General features: G+C 42.0%; 1 protein-coding gene across 1 annotated transcript in view; it reads right to left on the reverse strand.

The window, feature by feature from the left end:
* NSF (N-ethylmaleimide sensitive factor, vesicle fusing ATPase) overlaps positions 1–22,026 on the reverse strand; it is a 114,820-nt gene that overhangs the window by 11,058 nt on the left and 81,736 nt on the right. Inside the window, exons 5-12 of the mRNA XM_089674621.1 lie at positions 18,314–18,480; positions 14,942–15,049; positions 13,120–13,195; positions 9,856–10,011; positions 4,459–4,658; positions 2,472–2,637; positions 2,307–2,381; positions 2,027–2,214 (exon numbers count right to left, since the gene is read on the reverse strand). Coding sequence (XP_089530747.1) covers positions 2,027–2,214; positions 2,307–2,381; positions 2,472–2,637; positions 4,459–4,658; positions 9,856–10,011; positions 13,120–13,195; positions 14,942–15,049; positions 18,314–18,480 — 1,136 coding nt within the window. The remainder of the gene's footprint in view (positions 1–2,026; positions 2,215–2,306; positions 2,382–2,471; positions 2,638–4,458; positions 4,659–9,855; positions 10,012–13,119; positions 13,196–14,941; positions 15,050–18,313; positions 18,481–22,026) is intronic.

Consider the following 22,026-nt stretch of genomic DNA (forward strand, 5'->3'; position numbering starts at 1 on the left):
GTGGCTCGTGGGTGCAATGTCAGGCTCCTGCAGACTCTTTCTACAGCTCTCTGCTCATACCTCTACCATAAATTTAGAACAAGTCCATCTGCCTTGGTGGCAGATGGGACTTGTAGTTTATTCATTCGCAGATCTCTGTGAAACAATGACACAACTTTGTGGGTGGAGCCCTGCACAGCCACATCGATTTTACATGTGGAAGCGGCTACAGGAGAGAACCCCCCACGATCTGTCACATATATGCTCCTAAAGGTGAACCTAGCCTTTAAAACGTGCCTGCTATCTCATTGTGTTCTTGCATTTAATGTGATTAGAATCTACTTTGCAGATTCCGTTTGTTGGCACTATGAGGTCTATGGGGGTTCTCATTTATCTAGGTCATCATATAGCTAAAAGCAGAATCCACTTGGACAAGAAATGTCTTTAGCAGTATAGAAAGTGACTAACGAGCCAGTGGATGCAAGTCCTGCTTAAGAGTGGACACCAAAGATGACACCTATGACCTTTATGAAAACCCTTTCTTGTGCTTCCCTCTGATCTTGGATTAGTAAGGGCTTGAGTTTAGAGCTAAGCCCTGCTGGCAAGGTATAGACCCTCCATTCCCCCCACCCAATGACAGCTTTAATTGGCTACGGATACACTTTTCAGTCATAGGGGTGGGCTGTGGGTGACTAAGCTGCAAAATCAAGATGCTGAGCCCAAACACAGTAAGACCAGGATAACCAGGACACACAGGAGAGGGCTTTCTGGCCAACAAAGGTACACCTTGTCATAAAACAAAACATCTTCATAAAGCAGCAACTGCCCAATTCACAGACCACACAACTCAGGGAATAGGCAGCTAGCAGTGGCATTTTAAACCCAATCTGTGTGAACATAGACAACCCATCTGATAACATTTATCATTATTCAGTTTTAACGAAAGGACCAAGAGCTAATACCGGATTGGTAGATATGGCTAAATATAGAGGTCTTTAACCCCTTCCCGCTGACTGTACGCATATAGGTGGCCTCAGAGAACGGGGCTTTTTTCCCGTGGGGCCGAACATATGCGTATCTGTCTTTGTGCTGGCAGTGCAATGGACAGCACATTACCAGCACAAATACGGGGCTGTCACAGGTCTTATACCAATGATCAGGACCCAGGACTCTTGGTTCCAGGTCACCTGATCACTGTGATAACCTGTGATTGGCCATCAAAGTGATCAGTCACTGTGCAGCCACCCTGTGTTTTTTTCTCTCAGAATGGGAGAGAGATATATTGGATCTCGCTTTCACTGCAGAAAAAGAAGTAAACAAGCATGTGTAAAAAATAATAAAAAAAAAAATAATAAAAAATATATATATTTTATATATGAGAAAAAATACCTAGATCTAGGTCAGTGCCAAAGTCAGTGTTAAAAGTCAGGGTCAGTAAATTTTGGGCAGGATATTTTTTTTTTTTTAAAGAGCATTTTTAATTACTTCCTGACAGTGATATAGCCGATTGAGAGCTACAACACAATTGTCCAGTTCTGGGAGGGCGTCAAATGATGTCTTCCCAGAACAGCACCCCTCGCACACCCCCAGAGGAACGCACCCGGCACTCTCTGTGATCACTGTATCCTTTGTACACAGCTGATCACATGGCACGGTAAAGGGCAAATCTCAGCAGCCTTTTAGCATGTGATCAGCTGTGTCCAATCACAGCTAATTACTATGTAAACACCCTTCCTGGTTATTGACAGTACTTTCCTCAAGCTGTCACAACGTGAGGAAAGTACTGCCTATAACCAGCTAGTCTGAAAGGAGACATTTACACTGATAATCAGGGCACTGATGATCAGTGCAGCCCTAAAAGTGCCCATCTGTGCCCATCAGTGTCGCCAATCACTGCAGCCTCATCAATGCTCACCAGTGCTATCAGTGCCCATAAGTGCAGCCTCATCAATGCATATCAGTGAAGGAGAAAAATGACCTGTTTGCAAAATATTATAATAGAAACAAAGAAAAACTTTTTTTTGTCAAAATTTAAAAAAAGTCTCACCTTGATATGTCGATTCATGGCTGTGGATTGTGCTGCCCTCACCAGCCCCTCCAGCTCGGCTCCACTGAAGTTTTTGGTCTCCGTGGCCAACTCAGGAATTTCCACATCGATAGCTAGTAGTTTGTGTTCCCTCATGCGAGCAGTGTGGATATGCAGGATCTGGATGCGACCCTTCTCGTCGGGCAGGCCTGAAGAAGCCCAGATAACACAGATGTGTCAAGGGGGGGGGGGGGGGGGGGACAGAGGAGTGTTGCAGTCCTTAATAAAAAGTCACACTCACCAATCTCCATTTTGACCTCCAGCCTGCCAGGTCTCAGAAGAGCCTCATCTATCAGGTCTGGTCTGTTGGTCATCCCTGTACAGGACACACAAAGGAAGAATGACGGTGATATGGCTGCAGCACCCATGTAGTGAGAGAGATGCCACCTATCAGCTAAAGTCTTACCTATTACTAGGATGTTATTAAGTTGCTCCACACCATCTATCTTAGACAGCAGCTGGTTGACTACAGTGTCATGGACGCCAGTGCTGCCCGCCATGCTGCCTCTCTGCTTACATATGGCATCTATTTCATCAAAGATGATAATGTGCAGCCCACTGTTGGCACCAAGCTGTAGGCAAAAGAGAATATGAGGAACAAGTCTATGTGTATTAATGACATAAGGTGCATTCAGTGATATGCTCGTAGTCAGGAGTAAAGTGAACAAGCTTTACCTCTGGAGAAAACTGCCATGATAATATGATGTATATCAATCGCGGGTTTTTATCTAGCTGAAAGGCTCAGTTCATTCTAAATGGATATTTCAGTGTTTTGTAGATGAGACCCTTCAGATAAAGTCAAAGGAAGTGACGAAACGCGTCAGAGACACGTGACGTCAGACGTATCGACGCTGACCGGAAGTGTGATCGCGGCCATCTTGGAAGTGGGAACATGTGGCTAATGTTTCCCTAAAACTTGTTTGTATCTGTATCCCTGTGAGGAGGAGCTGCTTCATCCTTATTTTAATGTAAGTTGGCAAATAAAGGAAAATTGTGTTTTTATCCACGATTGGTAACTGTGAATTTCCTCATGAGGGAAATGGAGGAATAATCTTAGGATTGGAGGAAGCCTGATATCTGAATGAAGAGATAGCAACCCAGAGTGATGTGATGCCCTATATTTTCCTGCATAGGGTTTAATTGTCATCAGGATTTGCAAGTTTGAAGAAGAAAGAATTTAATGATCTACATGTTTGGAGATTTATTTTGATAATTGAGACATTTGGGACACTATATATATTTTTTTGGACACTTTTTGTTAGGTGGGATTGGCGGACATATTTATTATTTGGGTAAAAAAAAGAAAAAGTTTTATATATTTTGTTTGTAGATGAGACGCTGAAGAGTTAATCCACCTGGCACCTCACCTGACTTCCAACCTTTGGGGACTCTGTTGGGGAGATCTCTGTAATGAGTTTCTAAGTCTTCACCCCCGCTGTGCCCATTATGAGAGCCACTCACTCTACCTGCTGGATTATTTCATATTAAAAGGGGAACAGGAGGTGTTGGAACACACAAAGTGTCTGTATGTTGGGGGGGGAGTTGGTTGGCACACATCTAAAACACCCATTTGAACAGAAATAGAGATGTAAATTATTGAAGGAAAATTGCTGTTGAAGTGTTCAAGACACATAAAAAGCCAGGGCCCGGTCACCCACCAAAGCTTGTGCAGGAGTTACATCACTGCAGCCAATTAAAATGGCCCAAGAACTTATAAGAAGATCTGGTGAAGATGGAAACTTTGCACATATTCACATTATAGCAAATAAATAGGGGATTTATTTTTTTATTTTCGGCGGTTTGCTTTAAGCCACTTCAAGCCCGGACACTTTTACTCCCTTCCTGGCCAGGCCAATTTTCAGCTTTACACGGATTGCTTTTACACCCATAAAGGCTGCAAAAGCAATCATTTCTCCTTCTCTCTGGCTGCATTCTTGCAGCCATTGAGAAATACTGTGTGAGCTGTGATTGGTCACAGCTTGTCACATGGTACAAGGCTGTTGTGAATAGCCTTATACCATGTGATCTCTGTGATCATTCACAGATGTAGTAAGCAATGATGTCAGAAGTGACATCTCGCTTACTACTATTCATGTGATCACTGATTGGCCAATCAGTGATCACATGAATCGAGACCTCACACAGAGGACCCGTACAGCGATCGGTGTTCCGCTGTGTCCTCCGGACACAGCAGGCACCACTTCGCGGTGCCGCGTGCTCCCTGGCTAAAATGGCGGGCGCCGTTTATGAACGGCAACCCGCCACTGCACTGCTCCTGTCTGGCCGTTTATATACATGGACCGGACCGGAAGTGGTTAAGAGATCTAAAAGGAACAAATAAGAGAAGTTCATTGTTGGGCTGATTAAGTTAAATGAGAATTGTTGGGACTCACCCTCCGCTGTTCCTCTTCGGCGTCAGCGAACAGCTTGCGAATGTTCGCTTCAGATTCCCCAACGTACTTGTTTAGAATTTCAGGGCCGTTGACCACTTTAGGCTCACGGGCATTTAGCATTTTACCAATCTGTCGAGCCATGAGGGTCTTACCACAACCAGGAGGACCAAAGAGAAGGATGCCTTTCACATGCTTGCACCCTGCAGGACAAAGCATAAATCAGACTACATTAAACACAAATCCAATGAAAACGTTTGAGCATCACCCCCATTAACTACATCTAGAATTTTTTTATTTTGTATATGGTATTTGTGTATTTGGTGATGGGCCAGGTAAAAGTCTGCTTTCTGAAGGTCTGTGGTGTTAGAAGATCCTTCTTTAGGTGTCCACATTGCTCCCTGGTGACGGGGATGCTTCCCATTAGTTTGTGATTGCAGCGTTGGGTGACCAGTCTTCACTACCAGAAGAGCTGCCATAATGGCAAATACATATGTAAAAAAAAGGGTGTTGGAATTTGTCTGCTGAGATAGGCCGATTCTGCCCAGAGATGGGCTTTAATATTTCACAGAGAAACTGGCTGACTTAAAAAATTTTTTTGCAATTTTCACTGCCGTGATCCAACTTCCTGTTAGATGGTGTCTACATTAGATCAATACCGTTCTGCTGTTTGTAAGAACATGGCCACCCTCTCTTGCTTGTTCCTGGGTAGGACATGGATACACAGAATATAACTGGATACTAACATTTCTAGGTAAAGTGGTTCCAGGGAATATCCGATTGCCTCTCAGGGGATCAGGAAGCAAGAGCAAATTGGATCATGCTTTTCTGGGTTTTTTGCCTTCCTCTGGATCAACTGTGGGTGTGGGATTATAACTTTTTTTTTTTTTTAAATGGTTGAAATGGATGGACTTTTGTCTTTTTTTCAGCCAGACTAACTATGTAACTATGGGATGTGCTGTGTGCATAGAGCAAGGCATATGACTTTAACTATTGTGTACTGCTCGTTCTAAACAAATGGAAGTGAGTGAGAAAAGGAGAGGTGCGGGAGCTCACAGACGACATTACAAGGAGACAGTAAAACAAAACAGGAAAGGATTTAATAAAAAATTGACTATAGGGCGATTAACTAGTGGGATGTGTATAGATAATTTTTGGAGAACAATGATATTGTTTAGCGTCACTTTAACTTTTTGTAGCTTTGGATAGGTTTGTAGCTTTGGGTAGGTCTCTATTCCTGCTAGGGAGATTCATACGCTCCGGTTGTCCTTTTTACCATTGTCATTGGAACAGAAAGTGATGGGAACTCCGAAAATGTACAATTGTCACCAGAAGAGAAGGTAAGGGTAAATCCTCCAATGCAGGCACCTGTCAGGATCTAACCCCCGGTTCACATATATGTGGACGTGCGGGGTACGGTTTGCGAGGGCCAGGGGCGGACTGACCATTTGGAATACTCGGGCACTGCCTGAGGGCCCGGGGTCAGTTGGGGGCCCCATGAGATGCCCCTGGTACCTTTTTCATAGGCTTTTTTGAGTTTGGGCAAGGACACAGGGACCCCATGATCCCCTATTGCCCGGGGGCCCCATGAGTTGTCAGTCCCCCCTGGTGAAGGCACGAGAGCCCAGTCATTTGAATGGACTCCCGTACCCCGTGACACACAGGGAAGAAGTCCCTGCACTTCTGAAAACACAGCCCGCACGGGAACATCAGTTCCCAGTACGGTTGCTTTTTCCAGTGCGAGCGGCGTGCCATTAGAACTAATGTCACCCGCCTGTGGGTCCGCATTCCACTGTGTGGGTGGTGTGGCTGCACGGATTTTTGTGCGGATCTGCAGCCGCACCACCCGCACAGATGTGAACCTAGCCTAAGAGAGGATTTCCTGTCAATTTGGAGAGATTTCATCTTACTTCCTCTTGTGCCTCTAGGACAGGAAGTGGAGGGGATCTGTGAACTGGGTAGCAGACAGCAAGACAAGAAACAAAGTTTATAGGCATTCTGTCCTGTTTAACTGGAAAGAAAAAAAAGCTTTAATTTGTGTTTTATACGTATATTCCCATGGGAAATGCTGAGATGTGAAGTTGGGGTCTTGTGCTAGGTGCTCCTATACGCAGTAAAACACGCCGTCAAACATATAAATGAAATGTCATTTATTTTCAAGCAGAAGTCAGGCATTTTTCCCAAGCATTGCTGAGCAATCCAGCCGTATCTTGTAGTTTTTATCTCCTCCTGTGTGTTTCTTGTACACTGACACCTGTGTGCCAGGAAAAGGTCACAGTCCAGGGGAATTAGACCGGGATGACAGGCAGCTCCCTCTACCAAAACACACCTGTCAGCACAGCCTGGTAATGGAGTGCCAGTAGTGGGCCTATGACAGCCTCTCCTTCTTATCAAAGTTCATCAGGTTGCGCAGACCTTCAAACATTGTGTTTAATACTCATCAGTAATGAAAAAAAAAATACAGAAATGATTTTGCATTAAAAGGGAGTTGTGTATGGATGGAGTCCACTCCTAAAACTAAAGGGTCCTAATTTTGAGGTTTTTCGGTCATTGGTTACTGGCTTCCATCATTAATGGGGAGAAATTGAACTTGAACGTAGGTTTGTACTATGACCTTCCCCACCTAGTAAGCCTGGAACAAGCATACTGCCACTGCAGTCTGAACTGTCATTCCTCATGCTTGTTCCAGTTCACCGGCTCATGAGACAGTGACACCATCATCAGGATAAAGGCTCTGGGCTCAGACGCCTGCACTGTTAGCCGCTTTAGGATATACTGCTACAGGGCGGCACCTGTGCGCAGGATCACACACACACATACATACATATATATATATATATATACTGTATATATATATATATATATATACATACATACACACACACACACACACACACATATATGTATACATACACACACATATACATACACACACACGTCATTCTGGATTTCCAGGTAGGGACACTCACAAGCCCTATCCGCGCTGCCTTTCGCAGCTGCGGATGTCAATCAACAGGTCCTGGCTGGTAATTACCCACCGGTGTCCAGTGATTACTGAGCATCTCAGACAGGGAGGAAGATTGTTTTGTTTACAAACAATCTTCCTCCCTGTCAGCTCAAGCACACTGCTCAGGATGGCTGTGCATAGTACCGGCATCACGATCAGTGTGCTTACAGTGAAGAACACCCCCCCCCACCCCCTAGTAAAACACTCCAGGCACACCGTTAACCCCTTCCTGCCCAGTGCCATTAGTACAGTGTCAGAGGTTTTTTTTAAGCTCTGATCACTGTATTGGTGTCACTGGGATGTCAGTAAACAAGAGATCCCTGTGCTCAAATCCCAACAGCTAGTGCATGCAATTTCTAGTGTTAATATGTGGTTACAACCCTTTAGCACCTGATGGATAAATGCATGCACTAGCTGTTGGGATATGAGCACAGGGATCTCTTGTTTGTTGTATTGCTGGGTCAGTAGCCAGACCTGAACCTTGTAGCTCTCCCCATTGTGTCTTTTCCCCTATGCTAGCATTGTGTCCACAGTAGCACTTGTGTAGGCAGAGTAGAGTAGGACTGGCCATAGAGGGATTACTTTGACGCAGTTGGCCAGCTTAAGCATGTATTGCAATATGTGTGAACTAAATATCCCTATTTATTGCATAGTCTGCTTGAAAGGGTATATACCAGAGTGCAGAGGGTCCTTCAGAATTTCTACTAGGATGTCAGTGACACCAAGTTAGTCCCCCTCCCCAGTGTCAGAATGTACGCTGCAGTCCCAATAAAAGTCGCTGATCGCCGCCATTACTAGTAGAAAGAAAAATTCCCATTATCTATACAGCCATTTGTAAATGCTATGACTTTCCTGTAAACCAATTAATTTATATGTATTGGGATTATTTTTTTTAGCAAAGACACGTCGCAGAATACATTTTGGCCTAAATTTATTATGAAATTTGAATTCTTACTGGACATGTTTAATAGCAAAATGCAGTGTATGAGAGAAATATTGTAAGAGAAAAAAAAATGAATTTTGAGATCTGGAGAAGACTGAGAACAGAAGGCAAAGTTTTGAGGCAGGAATACATACGCTGAATAGAATTTATTTTTAAACCAGAACTTAGTGACACATTAGGAATATAGATACACCTTAAAGTGACCCACTTGCCAATATCAAATGACAATTAGACCCATTATCTGAACGGAAGAGTATAAATACTCACCTGCCCTGCTGTCGCCATTTGCCAAAATGTCTCCAAAAGTCTGCTGTGAAACTTACACTTCTTGGAATGTCGAACTCCTGTGTCCCCTGCAGTGCTCCGTGGTTCCTCCTACTGACCTCCATGTTAGTGCTCTATCCTGTAGTGGTGTGGAGGTCAGCAGGAGAAATCAATGAGCACAGTGGACATCCCCAGAAGTGTCAGTTTCCCAGCAGATTTCTTGGAGATGACGCTTCAGCAATGGCAACAAAGGCAGAAGGAGAGCTGGGTATTTAAACTCTTCTTTTCAGTTAACACGTTTATATATTTTTAGCTTTGATCTTGACAGCTGGGTCACTTAAACTGAAGAATAAGGGTGCAGATCTGTCTTAGGTAGTGATAGTTTCTGTACTCTTTGGTCATGATACGTATAGGACGAAGAATTCTAGCACTCAGCATGTATAGTATGGCAATTCTACTTCCTGGCAGAACGAATGACTGGCACATAGGTTGCACCCACCGCAATAGCAGAAACAAGGATCTGACTCAGCCCACAAAAGCTCTACTGAAAATATCAATTCAGGGTGGAATCACACTATAGAAATTCCCCACTGAGGGCCAGCAGGGGCAGTGTCAAGGCATTTTCATGGAATGCAGCAAAACGCAAAGTGACCAAATCAATACACAGAATATAACTGGATATAACATTTATAAGGTGAAGTTGATCCAGGGAATATCCGATTGCCTCTCGGGGGATCAGAAAGAATTTTTTTTCCCTGCAGGAGCCAATTGGATCATGCTTTGCTGGGTTTTTTTGCCTTCCTCTGGATCAACTGTGGTTATAGGATTATAACTTTTTTTTTTATTCTAATGGTTGAACTGGATGGACTTTTGTCTTTTTTGAGCCAGACTATGTAATAAGAACTCGTGTATTGCTTTATTCAGCTTTACACATTCTTTAGGCCCAACATGCAGAAAAAAATGAAGGTTCTTTCCATATTTGTTTCCCAATCAGCACTTAGCACTAGAGTTCCGAACCATACAGTGAAAAATAGGATTGCAATATGACTTCTATGCGTGATCTTTTCTTTGTTTCACAATTTATAGGGAAGATTCTACAACTTTATCATTCATACAGCAAGTGAAAACATACAGCGACAACAATCATGTCCTGCATATAACATGTCACCCCAACTAAAAGACTTACCCATTTGCTCCACAATCTCCGGAGGGAAGACTCTTGAAGCAAAGGCTCGCCTGAAAATGTCTGAGAACTCCTTGTCCAGACCACCAATGCCCATCTTCTCAAAGTTCCAGTCGGGGTTGATGATAGACTGACGGTCTTGCTTGGTCTTTGATTTACCTGAAGTTAGAGATCACATGTCACAAGGAGTCAGTACAGCAGCTCCATTCAAAGGTTTTAATTAGAGAGTAAAAGAGCTCTGCCATTAGAAACTGGAGAAAGGATTTCATATAAAAAGAGAAATTCCAGATCCCCATTAACACAGCTATATATTAAACAGCTGAACTTGCCTGATCTGTCTTTTTATTTTTCTTTCATCTCCAGGCCTGTGTAATAGCTCAGTTCTTATACAGACTTATCACTGGTCTCTGCTGCCCTCTATCAGCTCCATGTAATGACTGCTAATGAATAACTAAACGAAGCAGATTAATTGCTTGTCGGTTCTCTTCTGCTTGAATTAAAATGACAGCTAAATTCTTTCAATGTCAAAAAGATTTTACAACTACAAGCAATGGTGACCTGTGTCTAGGCATGTACTTGTGTATTCATAAATATTAGCCCACACGTGTAAGAAAGCACATGTAATTAATTATTACCAACGCCATTAGGAAGAGCATTGGATCACGATCTATAGGAGATATACCACACAAGTTCACGGGAAGATATTTAAGATTTAAAGGGACAGTCCACTATTAACCATTTCAAGTGCGGACAATTTCACCCCCTTCCTGTCCAGGCCAATTTTCAGCGCGATCACGTTTTGAATGACAATTACGCGGTCATGCAACACTGTACCCATATGAATTTTGTAGCATTTTTTTGAGACAGATAAAACTTTATTTTGGTGGTATTTATTCACCACTGGGATTTTTATTTTTTTTGCTATATAAATGAAAAAGTCCAAATTTTTTTTTTTAAAAAAGCTTTTCTTATAAAATTTTGCAAATAATATTTCATCATAAATCTTGGCCAAATGTATTCAGTTATCTTTTTAGTAAAAACAAAAATAACCCAAATTAGTTTATAACCAAAAATTATAATTAAAAATAAATTTTTTTTTTACATTTTTATATTTGTTTTTTTTTTTTTCCATACTGTCAGCTTAGCAGTACACTGTACTACTTGTGGGGGTGATGATTTTTTTTTTTTTTTTACACTAATTGCTTTTACACCTATAAAGGCTGTAAAAGCAATCGTTTCTCCTTCTCTCTGTCTGCATTCTTGCAGCCATTGAGAAATACTGTGTGAGCTCTGATTGGTCACAGCTTGTCACATGGTACAAGGCTGTTGTGAATAGCCTTGTACCATGTGACCTCTGTGATCATTCACAGATTTCACACGTTGTAAACAATGAGGTCAGAAGTGACATCTTACTTACTACTCTGCATGTGATCACTGATTGGCCAATCAGGGATCACATGATCAGGACATCACACAGGTCCCGTACGACGATCGGTGTTCCACTGTGTCCAGAGGACACAGCGGGCACTGGATCACGGTGCTGCATGCTACCAGGGAGTACACACAGTCCAAAAAAGCGGGCGCCGTTTATCAAGCTGTGAACAGCCTACGCTTATTATGTAGCTTTCAGTTATCATGACAATGTGATGAACATTTACTTAACAGCTCCTAATGGTTCTGCTAATCAGAGAGGCTGAACAGTACAAACCAGAGTGTCCAATCAGATTTTAGCTGTCATTTTTCAACAGATCAGGAGATGAAAGCTGTTACATGACTGGGCGATAATAGCGAATCAGATAATTTCTGTTTCTTCTACTTTTTACTGCAATACATTAGCTTTTAGTGTCAGATCTCCTGGTTTAGAGAGCAATGCCCTACTTTAAGTATCCCCTCACACTCCCAGTGACTACGACACCAACCCCAGTGCTGAGCCGCACCATAAACCCCAGGCCTTTCAACAAAGGATTTTTGCTTCTTATTTAAATACAGTACTTACATATACAGAACTATGTAAATCAGTGCCACTGAGAGCTTTCAATCTAGTTTATCTACAGGCATACCAAGGCCAACTTGGGTGGCAGTCAATTAACCCTTAGGTAAACCCCAGCGCAGAGCCTTCCTGAAAACCCTGACACCAAGTCTACTTGAAGGTTAGGGACTGATGTGAATGTACAATATATATGCACTGCGCTGCGCAAATTGACGGCGCTATATAAGTACCTGAAATAAATAAAATAAATACTTGTAACCCTTAGTGATGAAGTCTTCCTGTAAACACCAGCATCAAGCCTTCAGGTAACCACAGTACTAAGTCTCCCTATTAACCCCAATGTTAAAGTGTTACTAAACCCACAACAGTACAATCAGTCTGTATATGCAGTAAAGCATGCTTGTTATACTCACTGTGGAACCTAAGGGGTTAATCCTCTGCATTGTGTAAAAAGGCTGTTTGATCCTGACTTCTCTGCCCCTCCTCTTGTTCAAATTTCCACATCCAATGTCTGAAGCCGTAGCCACATGCACATGCTCTGTTTGATGTGTATTGCTAGAGAGGTTTTTTTTTTTGGGGGAGGGGGCATGTGATCAGCACAGGGCCAAACAGCACTATCCAGATAGAGGTCAGGGGTTCTGCATCCTCCTAGAGCAAAAAGAAAACTCCTACAAGCTTTAACCAGTGCTCTGCTGAAGCCTCAAGACTGCTCTAACTGCTGATGAGAAAAGGTATTTAGAAGTTTATATTTAGTAAAATAAATCCATTTCCATATTGTGTGGAGAGCAGATTTGATGAATGCAGGGTCCTGGGTTTAGTAACACTTTAAGCCTCACCTTAACCCTTTGAGGACCGTAAGGTTTTGGAACGCCAAAATAATCAATTTTTTGTTTTTAAAGTTCGTACACTTCAGTTGCTGTAACTAAGCCATTTCATGAAATAATTGGCAAAAAGCTAGATCCAATTGTTGTTTGTTGATAAGAACTAATATTTTGACTCAAACCAAAAAAAAAAAAAAAAAAAGTTTTAGGTTCTTAATGAGATGATACACGCAATTAAAAACATGGGACAAATACGTCCCTTGGTCCTCAAAGGGTTAAACCTCCATGTAACCATAACACTAAATTGCCATGTAATCCCTAACCCTCCTTTATGTAAAATTAACTCCTTGACTGCCAGGATTCACTGCAACAAAGACTATCCCTTCCACAATAAAATATATTGGCACGGAAGTCTTAGCACCAGGATTTCTCATTTTGCAACACGGTACAACTCACCTGTGAGATTTAAGGACGAGTTGTCTGCCTTTTCAAACACCACCTGGCTGTTTCCCACCACCAGACCCACATCAATCTGCAGAAGAAAAAGCACACAGATCAAGTTCTACAAACAGGGAAATCACAGTGAGAGCTGTGAAAATGTGGAATAGACTCCCTCAAGAGTTGGTTCTGGCCAGCTCAGTGGATTACTTTAAAAAAAGTCCTGGATTCTTTCCTGGATACACAGAATATAACTGGATACTAATATTTATAGGTAAAGTTTATCCAGGGAATATCCGATTGCCTCTCGGGGGATCAGGAAGGAATGTTTCCCTGCAGGAGCAAATTGGATCATGCTTTGTTGGGTTTTTTGCCTTCCTCTGGATCAACTGTAGGTATAGGATTATAACTTTTTTTTTTCTGTAATGGTTGAACTGGATGGACTTTTGTCTTTTTTCAGCCAGACTAACTATGTAACTGTATATGCTATGTCTTACCTATTTTGTAGTCTTGTGTCTTTGGTCAAAAGTCTTTTTATGCTTATTTATTTACTGTCCACAGAACGATTTACATCAATGCCACTGAGGAACTTCCAATCTACTCATCCACCAAGGTCAGCTTGGGTCAATTAACCCGCCAGTACATGTCTGGACTGTACAAAATGTATGGACAGGAACTGAAGAGATAAGCCCACAGGTACAAGGCCATACGTCCAACAATAAGGCCACAAGGATGCCTAAACCATCTTTTCCAGAATTTGCTGGCAGCCACACTGCCTGTCCACAGCAGTCTACAATTATCCCCAGCAAACAATGGAAGTTCTCAGGAGTAGAACTGGCATCTTGTATGGTTATCTGTATGGCCTAAACTGGCCATACACTGTTAGCTTTTTGTACTTTTAGCCAGTGAGCTGAAGAAAGAAAAAAAAAAAAAAAAAAAAAAAAAGGGAAAAAAGGACAAAAAAGAAAAAAAAAGAAAAAAAGAAAAAGGATTCCTCCATCCACACAATTAAGATAGATGGAGGAATTTCACTACTACCACCACCGCCTACGACATTGTATTTTGACAGCAGCACCCACCACAGTCAGAATACATGGCTGCAGCAGCTGATCGATGGACATTTTTCCAACAATCAGTGTATGGTCAGCTTCAGAAGGGTGTATGGGAACAAGATAGGTAGTGACTGGTAATTGACTTCTTTTAGGCATCCATGGGGTACAGAAGAATGAAAGGGTGAACCTGATTGTTTGATAGAGGTGACCAGAACTGATCCATCTTCAGGCACTTTCTCAAAAGGCTCATACAGTTGCTAGTAGCCTAACAATCAGGAACCCTTGAAACAAGTTTGAGGTCTCATGGAACCCCTGTGACAAATAAATTACAGCCCATAGACATTAACTTGTGCATATAAGAATGAATTGAAAAATATCAGTCATGTTGCATGCTTTGCATATTTAACCTAACAGGACTCCCCTAAACATTTATTTCAAGAAAACCAATGAAATTAATTATTTTCCGTAATAATGAAATGCAATATTTTCAGTAATAACAATGACATGATGGTGGTGATCAGTTGGGGGAAAGTTTCCACTACATGAATGGTCATTAGGAAGAATTCTCCCCTTACAGACAGCTGAAAGGTGTTAGTGCCAACCCTGGTTGGGAAAGGCTGTAGTAGATGTCTTCTGCATTGGCTTCCGTGCAATTATAGAACACAAACTGACAGATTTTTAACAAGGAAATGACAGCAAAAAAATGTTGTGTAAGAAAAATGGCAAGACCGATCACAACAAAAATTATAAAAAGGTTTTAAATGACAAAAATCGAATTATGACCTCACCTTCTGTCTCTTGCCGGAGGACTGCTCCCCCTTCAGGATGCTTGGATCCATTGCCTCGATATCCTTAACAACCAACCCAAAAAGTTTGTCGTTGAAAGTGAACACCAGCTGTGGACAAGGAACAAAGCAGATGCTTGTTGATGAAAGAACACCCTTTACTAGGAAAAGCCAAGATATACAGTGTTTCAAACAGTAGAATTTCCAAAATGACAGCGCGGAAAGGAGCAGCAGCTCAGGTACGTTGTATTAGTATTGTCAATAGAAGATTGACCACTAATCACCAAACTGGTTTCATAACTTAAAAAAAAAAAAAAGAAAAAAGAAACGTTACCAATGGAAATCTCTAATCTAAAACTTCATTCATGAACGGTTATAAAAACAATATAGCCTTACCTCTAAAAGAATACTTTTTTCCCTTTTTATATTAATTACTTGTATTCACTCCCTGGCAGAGCAGAAATATCAGATGGAGTCACACTGTAAGGCCATCCCTTCTCTTGATGATAACAGACACCCAAAAACCAACAGAACCTCATTACAGTTATGATTACATCAAAGAAAACAAATGGCTTTATTAACTGCTTTAGGACCACCCTATAGCAGATATACTGCTACAGGGCTGCACTTGTGCGCAGGATCTCATATATATATATATATATATATATATATATATATATGTGTATGTATGTGTCAATCTGCATTTCCAGGTAGAGCCGCCGAAAACAATCACAGGGTCCCGGCCAGTAATTACCCACCGGTGCCCGGCGATTACTGAGCATCTCCGGCGGGGAGGAAGATTGTTTTGTTTACAAACAATCTTCCTCCCTGTCACCTGAAGCACGCTGCTTGGGAATGCCGTGCACAGTACAGCCATCCCGATCAGTGTGCTTACAGTGTAGAACACTCTCCCCGCCCCCTAGAAAAACACTTCCAGCGCACAGTTAACCCTTTGATCGTCCTTCACATTAACCCCTTCCTGTCCCGTGTCATTAGTACAGTGTCAGTGCTTTTTTTTTTTTTTTTAGCACTGATCACTGTATTGGTGTCATTGGGGTTAGTCCCCCCCTCCCCCCCCCCAGTGTCAGAATGTCCGCCGCAGTCTTGCTAAAAGTCGCTGATCTCCGCCATTACTAGTATAAAAAAAAATCCACTATCTATTCCGCCATTTGTAAATGCCATCACTTTCACGTAAACCTATTAATTTACATGTATTGGGATTTTTTTTTTTTTAGCAAAGACATGGAGCAGAATACATTTTGGCCTACATTTATGACGAAATTTGATTTTTTTTTTAATTTTTACTGGATATGTTAAATGGCAAAAACTCCAAAATATTTCTTCTCAAAATTGCCGGTCTTTTTTTGCTTATAGCGCAAAAAAAAAAAAAACGCACATGTGATCAACTACCACTGAAACAAAAAAGGACATAAATTTCATTTGGGTGCAACGTTGCATGACCACGCAATTGTCAGTTAAAGTAACGCAGGGCCGTAACACAAAAAATGGCCTGGTCAGGAAGGGGGGTAAATCCTCTGGAGGGCAAGTGGTTAATTGACAGGATTATCCTCATCCAGTATCTTAGAGAGTTCATACAAAAGTAGTCACACACTTATGACATCAATCCTCCGATCAGTTTATTCACCACATGCATACTGACATTCACCGCCTGTAGCCACAGCCCTCTGATGGATTTCGCCTGGATTGGCATAAGTCATAGCTAGTGTGTTGGTGATCAGCTCTGACCCCACCATGTGGGCCTTACAGTACATCATTAAGCTGACATTTCTGCTGTGACAGGAATTGAAAACAAGTGAATAACAGTACACATCGCTATTCCTGAAAGGGAAGGCTGCACTATTATGACAACTTAATTTCTGACTGGTTTTCCTCACAGATTTAACACAAATCAGTTTACACTGCTGCCCCCAGGGTTTGGATCATGATTTGCAAAGTCTGTGTTAAGCATGGTGTGCGTCTGCACTACACCCATACACTCCGTGAAGGAAACATATGTGTAGGCAGGATTGATAATTAACTACTTCCCATCCGGCCCATGTACATAAATGGCCGGACGGGAGAGCTGCCGGAGCTGTTTCTATACGCCCTCCTGCATCTATTGCCTGGAAGCGCGCACCACCGCAATCGGTGCCCGCTGTGTCCAGAAGAACAACGATCTCTGTACGGGTCCTCCGTGTGAGGTCCCGATTCATGTGATCACTGATTGGCCAATCAGTGATCACATGAATAGTAGTAAACAAGATGTCACTTCCTGATATCATTGCTTACTACTTGTGAAATCTGTGAATGATCACAGAGGTCACAGCCTTGTACCATGTGACAAGCTGTGACCAATCACAGCTCTTACAGTATTTCTCAATGGCTGCAAGAATGCAGCCAGAGAGGCAAAACGATTGCTTTTACAGCCTTTATGGGTGTAAAAAAATAAAAAAAAAATTCTTCATCATCCCCCACACGTAGTACAGTGTCACTATGGTGACACTGTACTGCTAGGGTGACGGTATGTTAAAAAAAAAAAAAAAAAAAAAGAAAATAGATAAAAAAAAGATAAAAATGTAAAATGTTTTTAGAAACATTATAATTTTTTGGTTATAAATTAATCTGGGTTATTTTTTTTTTTACTAAAAAGATGAATACATTTTGGCCAAGATTTATGAAGAAAGTTTATTTGCAAAATTTTATAAGGAAAACACTTTTTTTCAAAATGTTTGTACTTTTTCATTTATATAGCAAAAAAATTAAAATCCCAGTGGTGAATACCACCAAAATAAACTTTTATCTGTCTCAAAAAAATGCTACAAAATGTATATGGGTACGGTGTTGCATGACCGTGCAATTAGCATTCAAAGTGTGATAGCACTGAAAGCTGAAAATTGGCCTGGACAGGAAGGGGGTGAAAGTGTCCGGACTGGAAGTGGTTAAAGTAAAACAGACAATCCACCTACAGAAGCTATAAAGTACAGGAAAAAGTGCAAACATTTCCTTCATGTAATGCTGAATACAACTGCTGCTTCTTCTTCCGAAAGGAAGCCCGGAGAGGTTCCAGGAGCCCAGAAGCCATGAAATATTTCCAAGGAAGGAGAGGGCCTAGGGCCAAGGTAAATCTCTGTACTGGCCCTCAAATGGATTTTGTCTGGGGCCAACATAATGCTTTGTAAACATGGGCACCAAAAAAGCAAAGCTTTAGAATTCCCATATGAAATGGATTACAGGCATCAGGATTGGTCTGTACTCCTGCTGCAACCACTACACAATATTTCTGAATTCTTGCTGAAACATCATAATGGGTAATGACCACTCAAAGGAGGAAAGAAATGAACAGCGGTCTGGTTGGTAGTCTGCCAATAGCTGTACCTGTTGCCCGACAGAGAAGGCCTGATTATTAAACTGCTGAATGTACTCTCCGGCCATCCTGTCTGTGTCGTAAGGGTTGGAGTCCACACTCTTCTTCTGTAGGAAGTCGATCTCGATGGTCATGGTTCCGACGCATTGTTTGGTTTTGTCGAAGGTATACACTGCAACTGCAAAGAGAGAAAACATGAGACTATCAGTATGGATCAGTGTACATCATAGGAGGGGCGGCCATTGTTGTTGGATTTTTCACATATTTTCCACATTAAATAAAAACACAGAACTAAATTCTTAAGCTGCTCATATAATAAACTGATCTGTCAGTGCAATTTCTGTATCATCTATCTTAGACAATCCATTTAATTAGTATACAATCTTTCCTAATAAATACAGGAGGCTAGCCACCTCCGAAATATCACGTTCCCATGGATTTGTTTTGTGCAGTTCAAAGACTCCAGGATCTGTTTTGCCATCATTCGCCATGACCACTTGCACTTTCAAGGTCAAACACTCCAGGTAAACAGCCACTATCAGGTATCACAGACATTCACACATACAATCCCAAGCTGTGCAGGCCTGAACAGTAAGCACTTCTAGCTACTTAAATAAAAACACTGAAATACAAAGACTGGATTCAGTAAATGACAGCTTCATGTGAACACTCTCTGGTTTTACATGATATTTTTCCATTCCATATACGCCTGCACTCTGCAAAGACGGGGCCCACTTCTGCCAGTGCAGAGCTTCGTAGTCGCTGGCGTCATGCGCAGCGCGAGATCTACATCAGGGTGGCACACCGGCTCCATCTAGTTAATTTGCTGAAAGCTCTGTGACATGATAAACACTCTCATTGAGGCTTGTTTATTGATGTGCCATAAAAAGCTTTAATGAACGCAGAAGATCATTAGATAATTAGCAAGGCGGCTGTACAGTTGTGTGATTTCACATGGGAGGGTCTTCGCAGAAGAGGCACATATTACACGTGTACAATACACCAGCACACGGGGACCCAGGTGTTCCTTCTATTACCCATCATCCTTCATATCCAGCACAGCTGACACCCACATGCAGCTGCTATTTACAAACAAGTCGGCTTTGTTCAGCGTTTTTCAGGTTCAGAACTTGGTAGCATGCTCAGAAGAATGAGAGACGTTCACAATTAAAACAAAAAGAAGTAAAAAGAATTTACAGAGGATGATATCGAAAGATGTACAGCCTAGTTAAAGGCAAACCCTGGGTATTGCAAGGGTTAATGGTTGGAATAAAGAGAAATACCTTCATTCCCCGCTCCAACAGGCTCCTTCAATCTGTACAAATGGTTCAAGCCGTTCCAAGGCACTCCTGGTACCTTCAGGTACAATGCAGGGTTAATATCTCTGCAATGTATATGACATGGAGGGGCCCCCACAGGCTGGAGCTTCAGGAACAAGAGGGGAGTGCCAGAGCCATCCGGAGCAAGGGTTAAGGTTTGCAAATAAACTGATTGTAAACCCTTACACACCCAGTCAGGTGATACACAAAGAAGAAATCCTCCTACATAAGTTGTACATGTTTATCTGCAGTCTTCTCTTCTCTACATCCGTTCAAAGTCATGCATGTATAAAGCTTGTCTGAGCTTTCAGAAAACGGGGAGGAGAGCTGAAGTTACACACTGCAGAGTTCAGTGAAGAGAGATCAGAGAGCTGATTGGAGGGGAGGGGAACGGAAGGGACCCTCCTGGCCTTTACAAAACACACAGCAACAGAGCTGAGGCTGTCAATCACAGGCTGTGTGATGAAGCTCCCTCCCTTGTCACCTTTATTCTCTTTGTGTGAGGAAAGTGGCTCATGCAGACAGCAAAGAAACAAGGCAGCACACAGAAAGGACACTTAGCGCTCTGAATTGAGACAAGTACACACTATAAAAAGTACACACTATAAAAGGTATATGCTTTTATGCTTTGTTCAGTTTTCAAGCTTACAACCACCTTAAGTCTCATCTGCCCCATAGACTTAACAACTTTTGCAGTGTGTGGGGGGGGAGTGATTGTGAATGGGAGTGCCTTTATAATTCTTAATCAGCTGCTGTTCTGCCAGGGTTCTAACGAGGGAAGTGTCAGGGTCTGCATCCCTTTACCCGTGATTTCCCTTTGTGAGTATCTAAGCAAAAATGACATTTTGTTGCAGCGGATGCCCAAAATCTGACATGTATGTGCAGACATCTGGGAAAATTAGTAAACCAATCACACAATCAGGAAATTACATTTCTGGGAGGGGCTACATACATCATCTGTGAACAGCACACCTCTGGGTTGCCATATTACATTTTATAGAAAAATGTCAGTGCTGCAGACTGAAAGGAAAGATCATTTTTAATAATTCAACTGCAATATGATTTTTGTAGCAATTATAAAAACATTTTTTCTCCCACGAAACTGGAGCTACCCTTTAAGTGTGCTTGAGGAGAAACAAGCTAGGACACTGCATGGAATTTGCATGTTCTCCCTGTGTCTGTGTGGGTTTCCTCTGGGTACTCCCCACACTCCAAAGACATGCTGGGAGGTTAATTGGCTTCTGTCTAAATTGGCCCTAGTATGTGTATGTATGAGTGCGAGTTTAGATTGTAAGTTCCTTGAGGGCAGAGACTGATGTCAATGTAAAGCATACAGTTAGATCCATATATATTTGTACACAAGGACAATTTTAGTTTTTTTTCAGGTATTTACCAAAACTTTTTCAAGTTATAGTTAAATAATGGATATGGGCTGAAAGTGCACTCCCAGGTTTAATTTGAGGATATGTACTTCCAAATTGGAGGAAGGGTTTAGGAATTACAGCTCTTAAGAGTAGCCATTCCCCCTTTTTCAAGGAACCAAAAGTAATTGGACAACTGAATCAAAAGCTGTTTCATGGCCAGGTGTGGGCTACTCCTTCGTTATTTCTTCATCAATGAAGCAGGTAAAATGTCTGGAGTTGATTCTAAGTGTGGTATTTGCATTTGGAATCTATTGCTGTGAACCTACATCATGTGTTCAAAGGAGCTGTCCATGCAAGTGAAACAGGCCATTGTAAGGCTTCAAAAATGAAAGAAATCCATCAGAGAGATAGCAGCAACATTAGGAGTGGCCAAATCAACAGTTTGGTACATTCTGAGGAAAGATGAACACACTGGTGAGCTCAACAACATAAAAAGTCATGGACATCCACGGAAGACAACAGTGGGGGATGATCACAGGATCCTCTCTATGGTCACGAAAAAAACCCATTCACAACATCCAGACAAGTGAAGGACACTCTCCAGGAGGTGGGCGTATCATTGTCATAGTCTACAATCAAGAGAAGACTTCACAAGAGCAAATACAGAGGGTTCACCACAAGGTGCAAACCACTCATAAGCCTGAAGAATAGAAAAGCCAGATTAGACTTTGCAAAAAAACATCTAAAAAAGCCAGACCAGTCCTGGAAAAGCATTCTTTGGATGGATGAAACTAAGATGAATCTGTAGCAGAAGGATGGGAAGAAAAAAAGTGTGGAGAAGGCTTGGAACAGCTCATGATCCAAACCACACATCTGTGAAACATGGTGGAGGCAGTGTGATGGCATGGGCATGCATGGCTTCCAGTGGCATTGGGTGATGATGTGACAGAAGACAAAAGCAGCCGGATGAATTCTGCAGTGTATAGTGATATACTGTCAGCCCAGATTCAGCCAAATGCAGCAAAGTTGATTGGACGGCGC

This window comes from Staurois parvus, unplaced genomic scaffold (genome assembly GCF_062004578.1).
Source record: "Staurois parvus isolate SC_StPar_1 unplaced genomic scaffold, SC_StPar_1.0 ptg000151l, whole genome shotgun sequence".
In the NCBI taxonomy this organism is placed as follows: Eukaryota; Metazoa; Chordata; class Amphibia; order Anura; family Ranidae; genus Staurois; species Staurois parvus.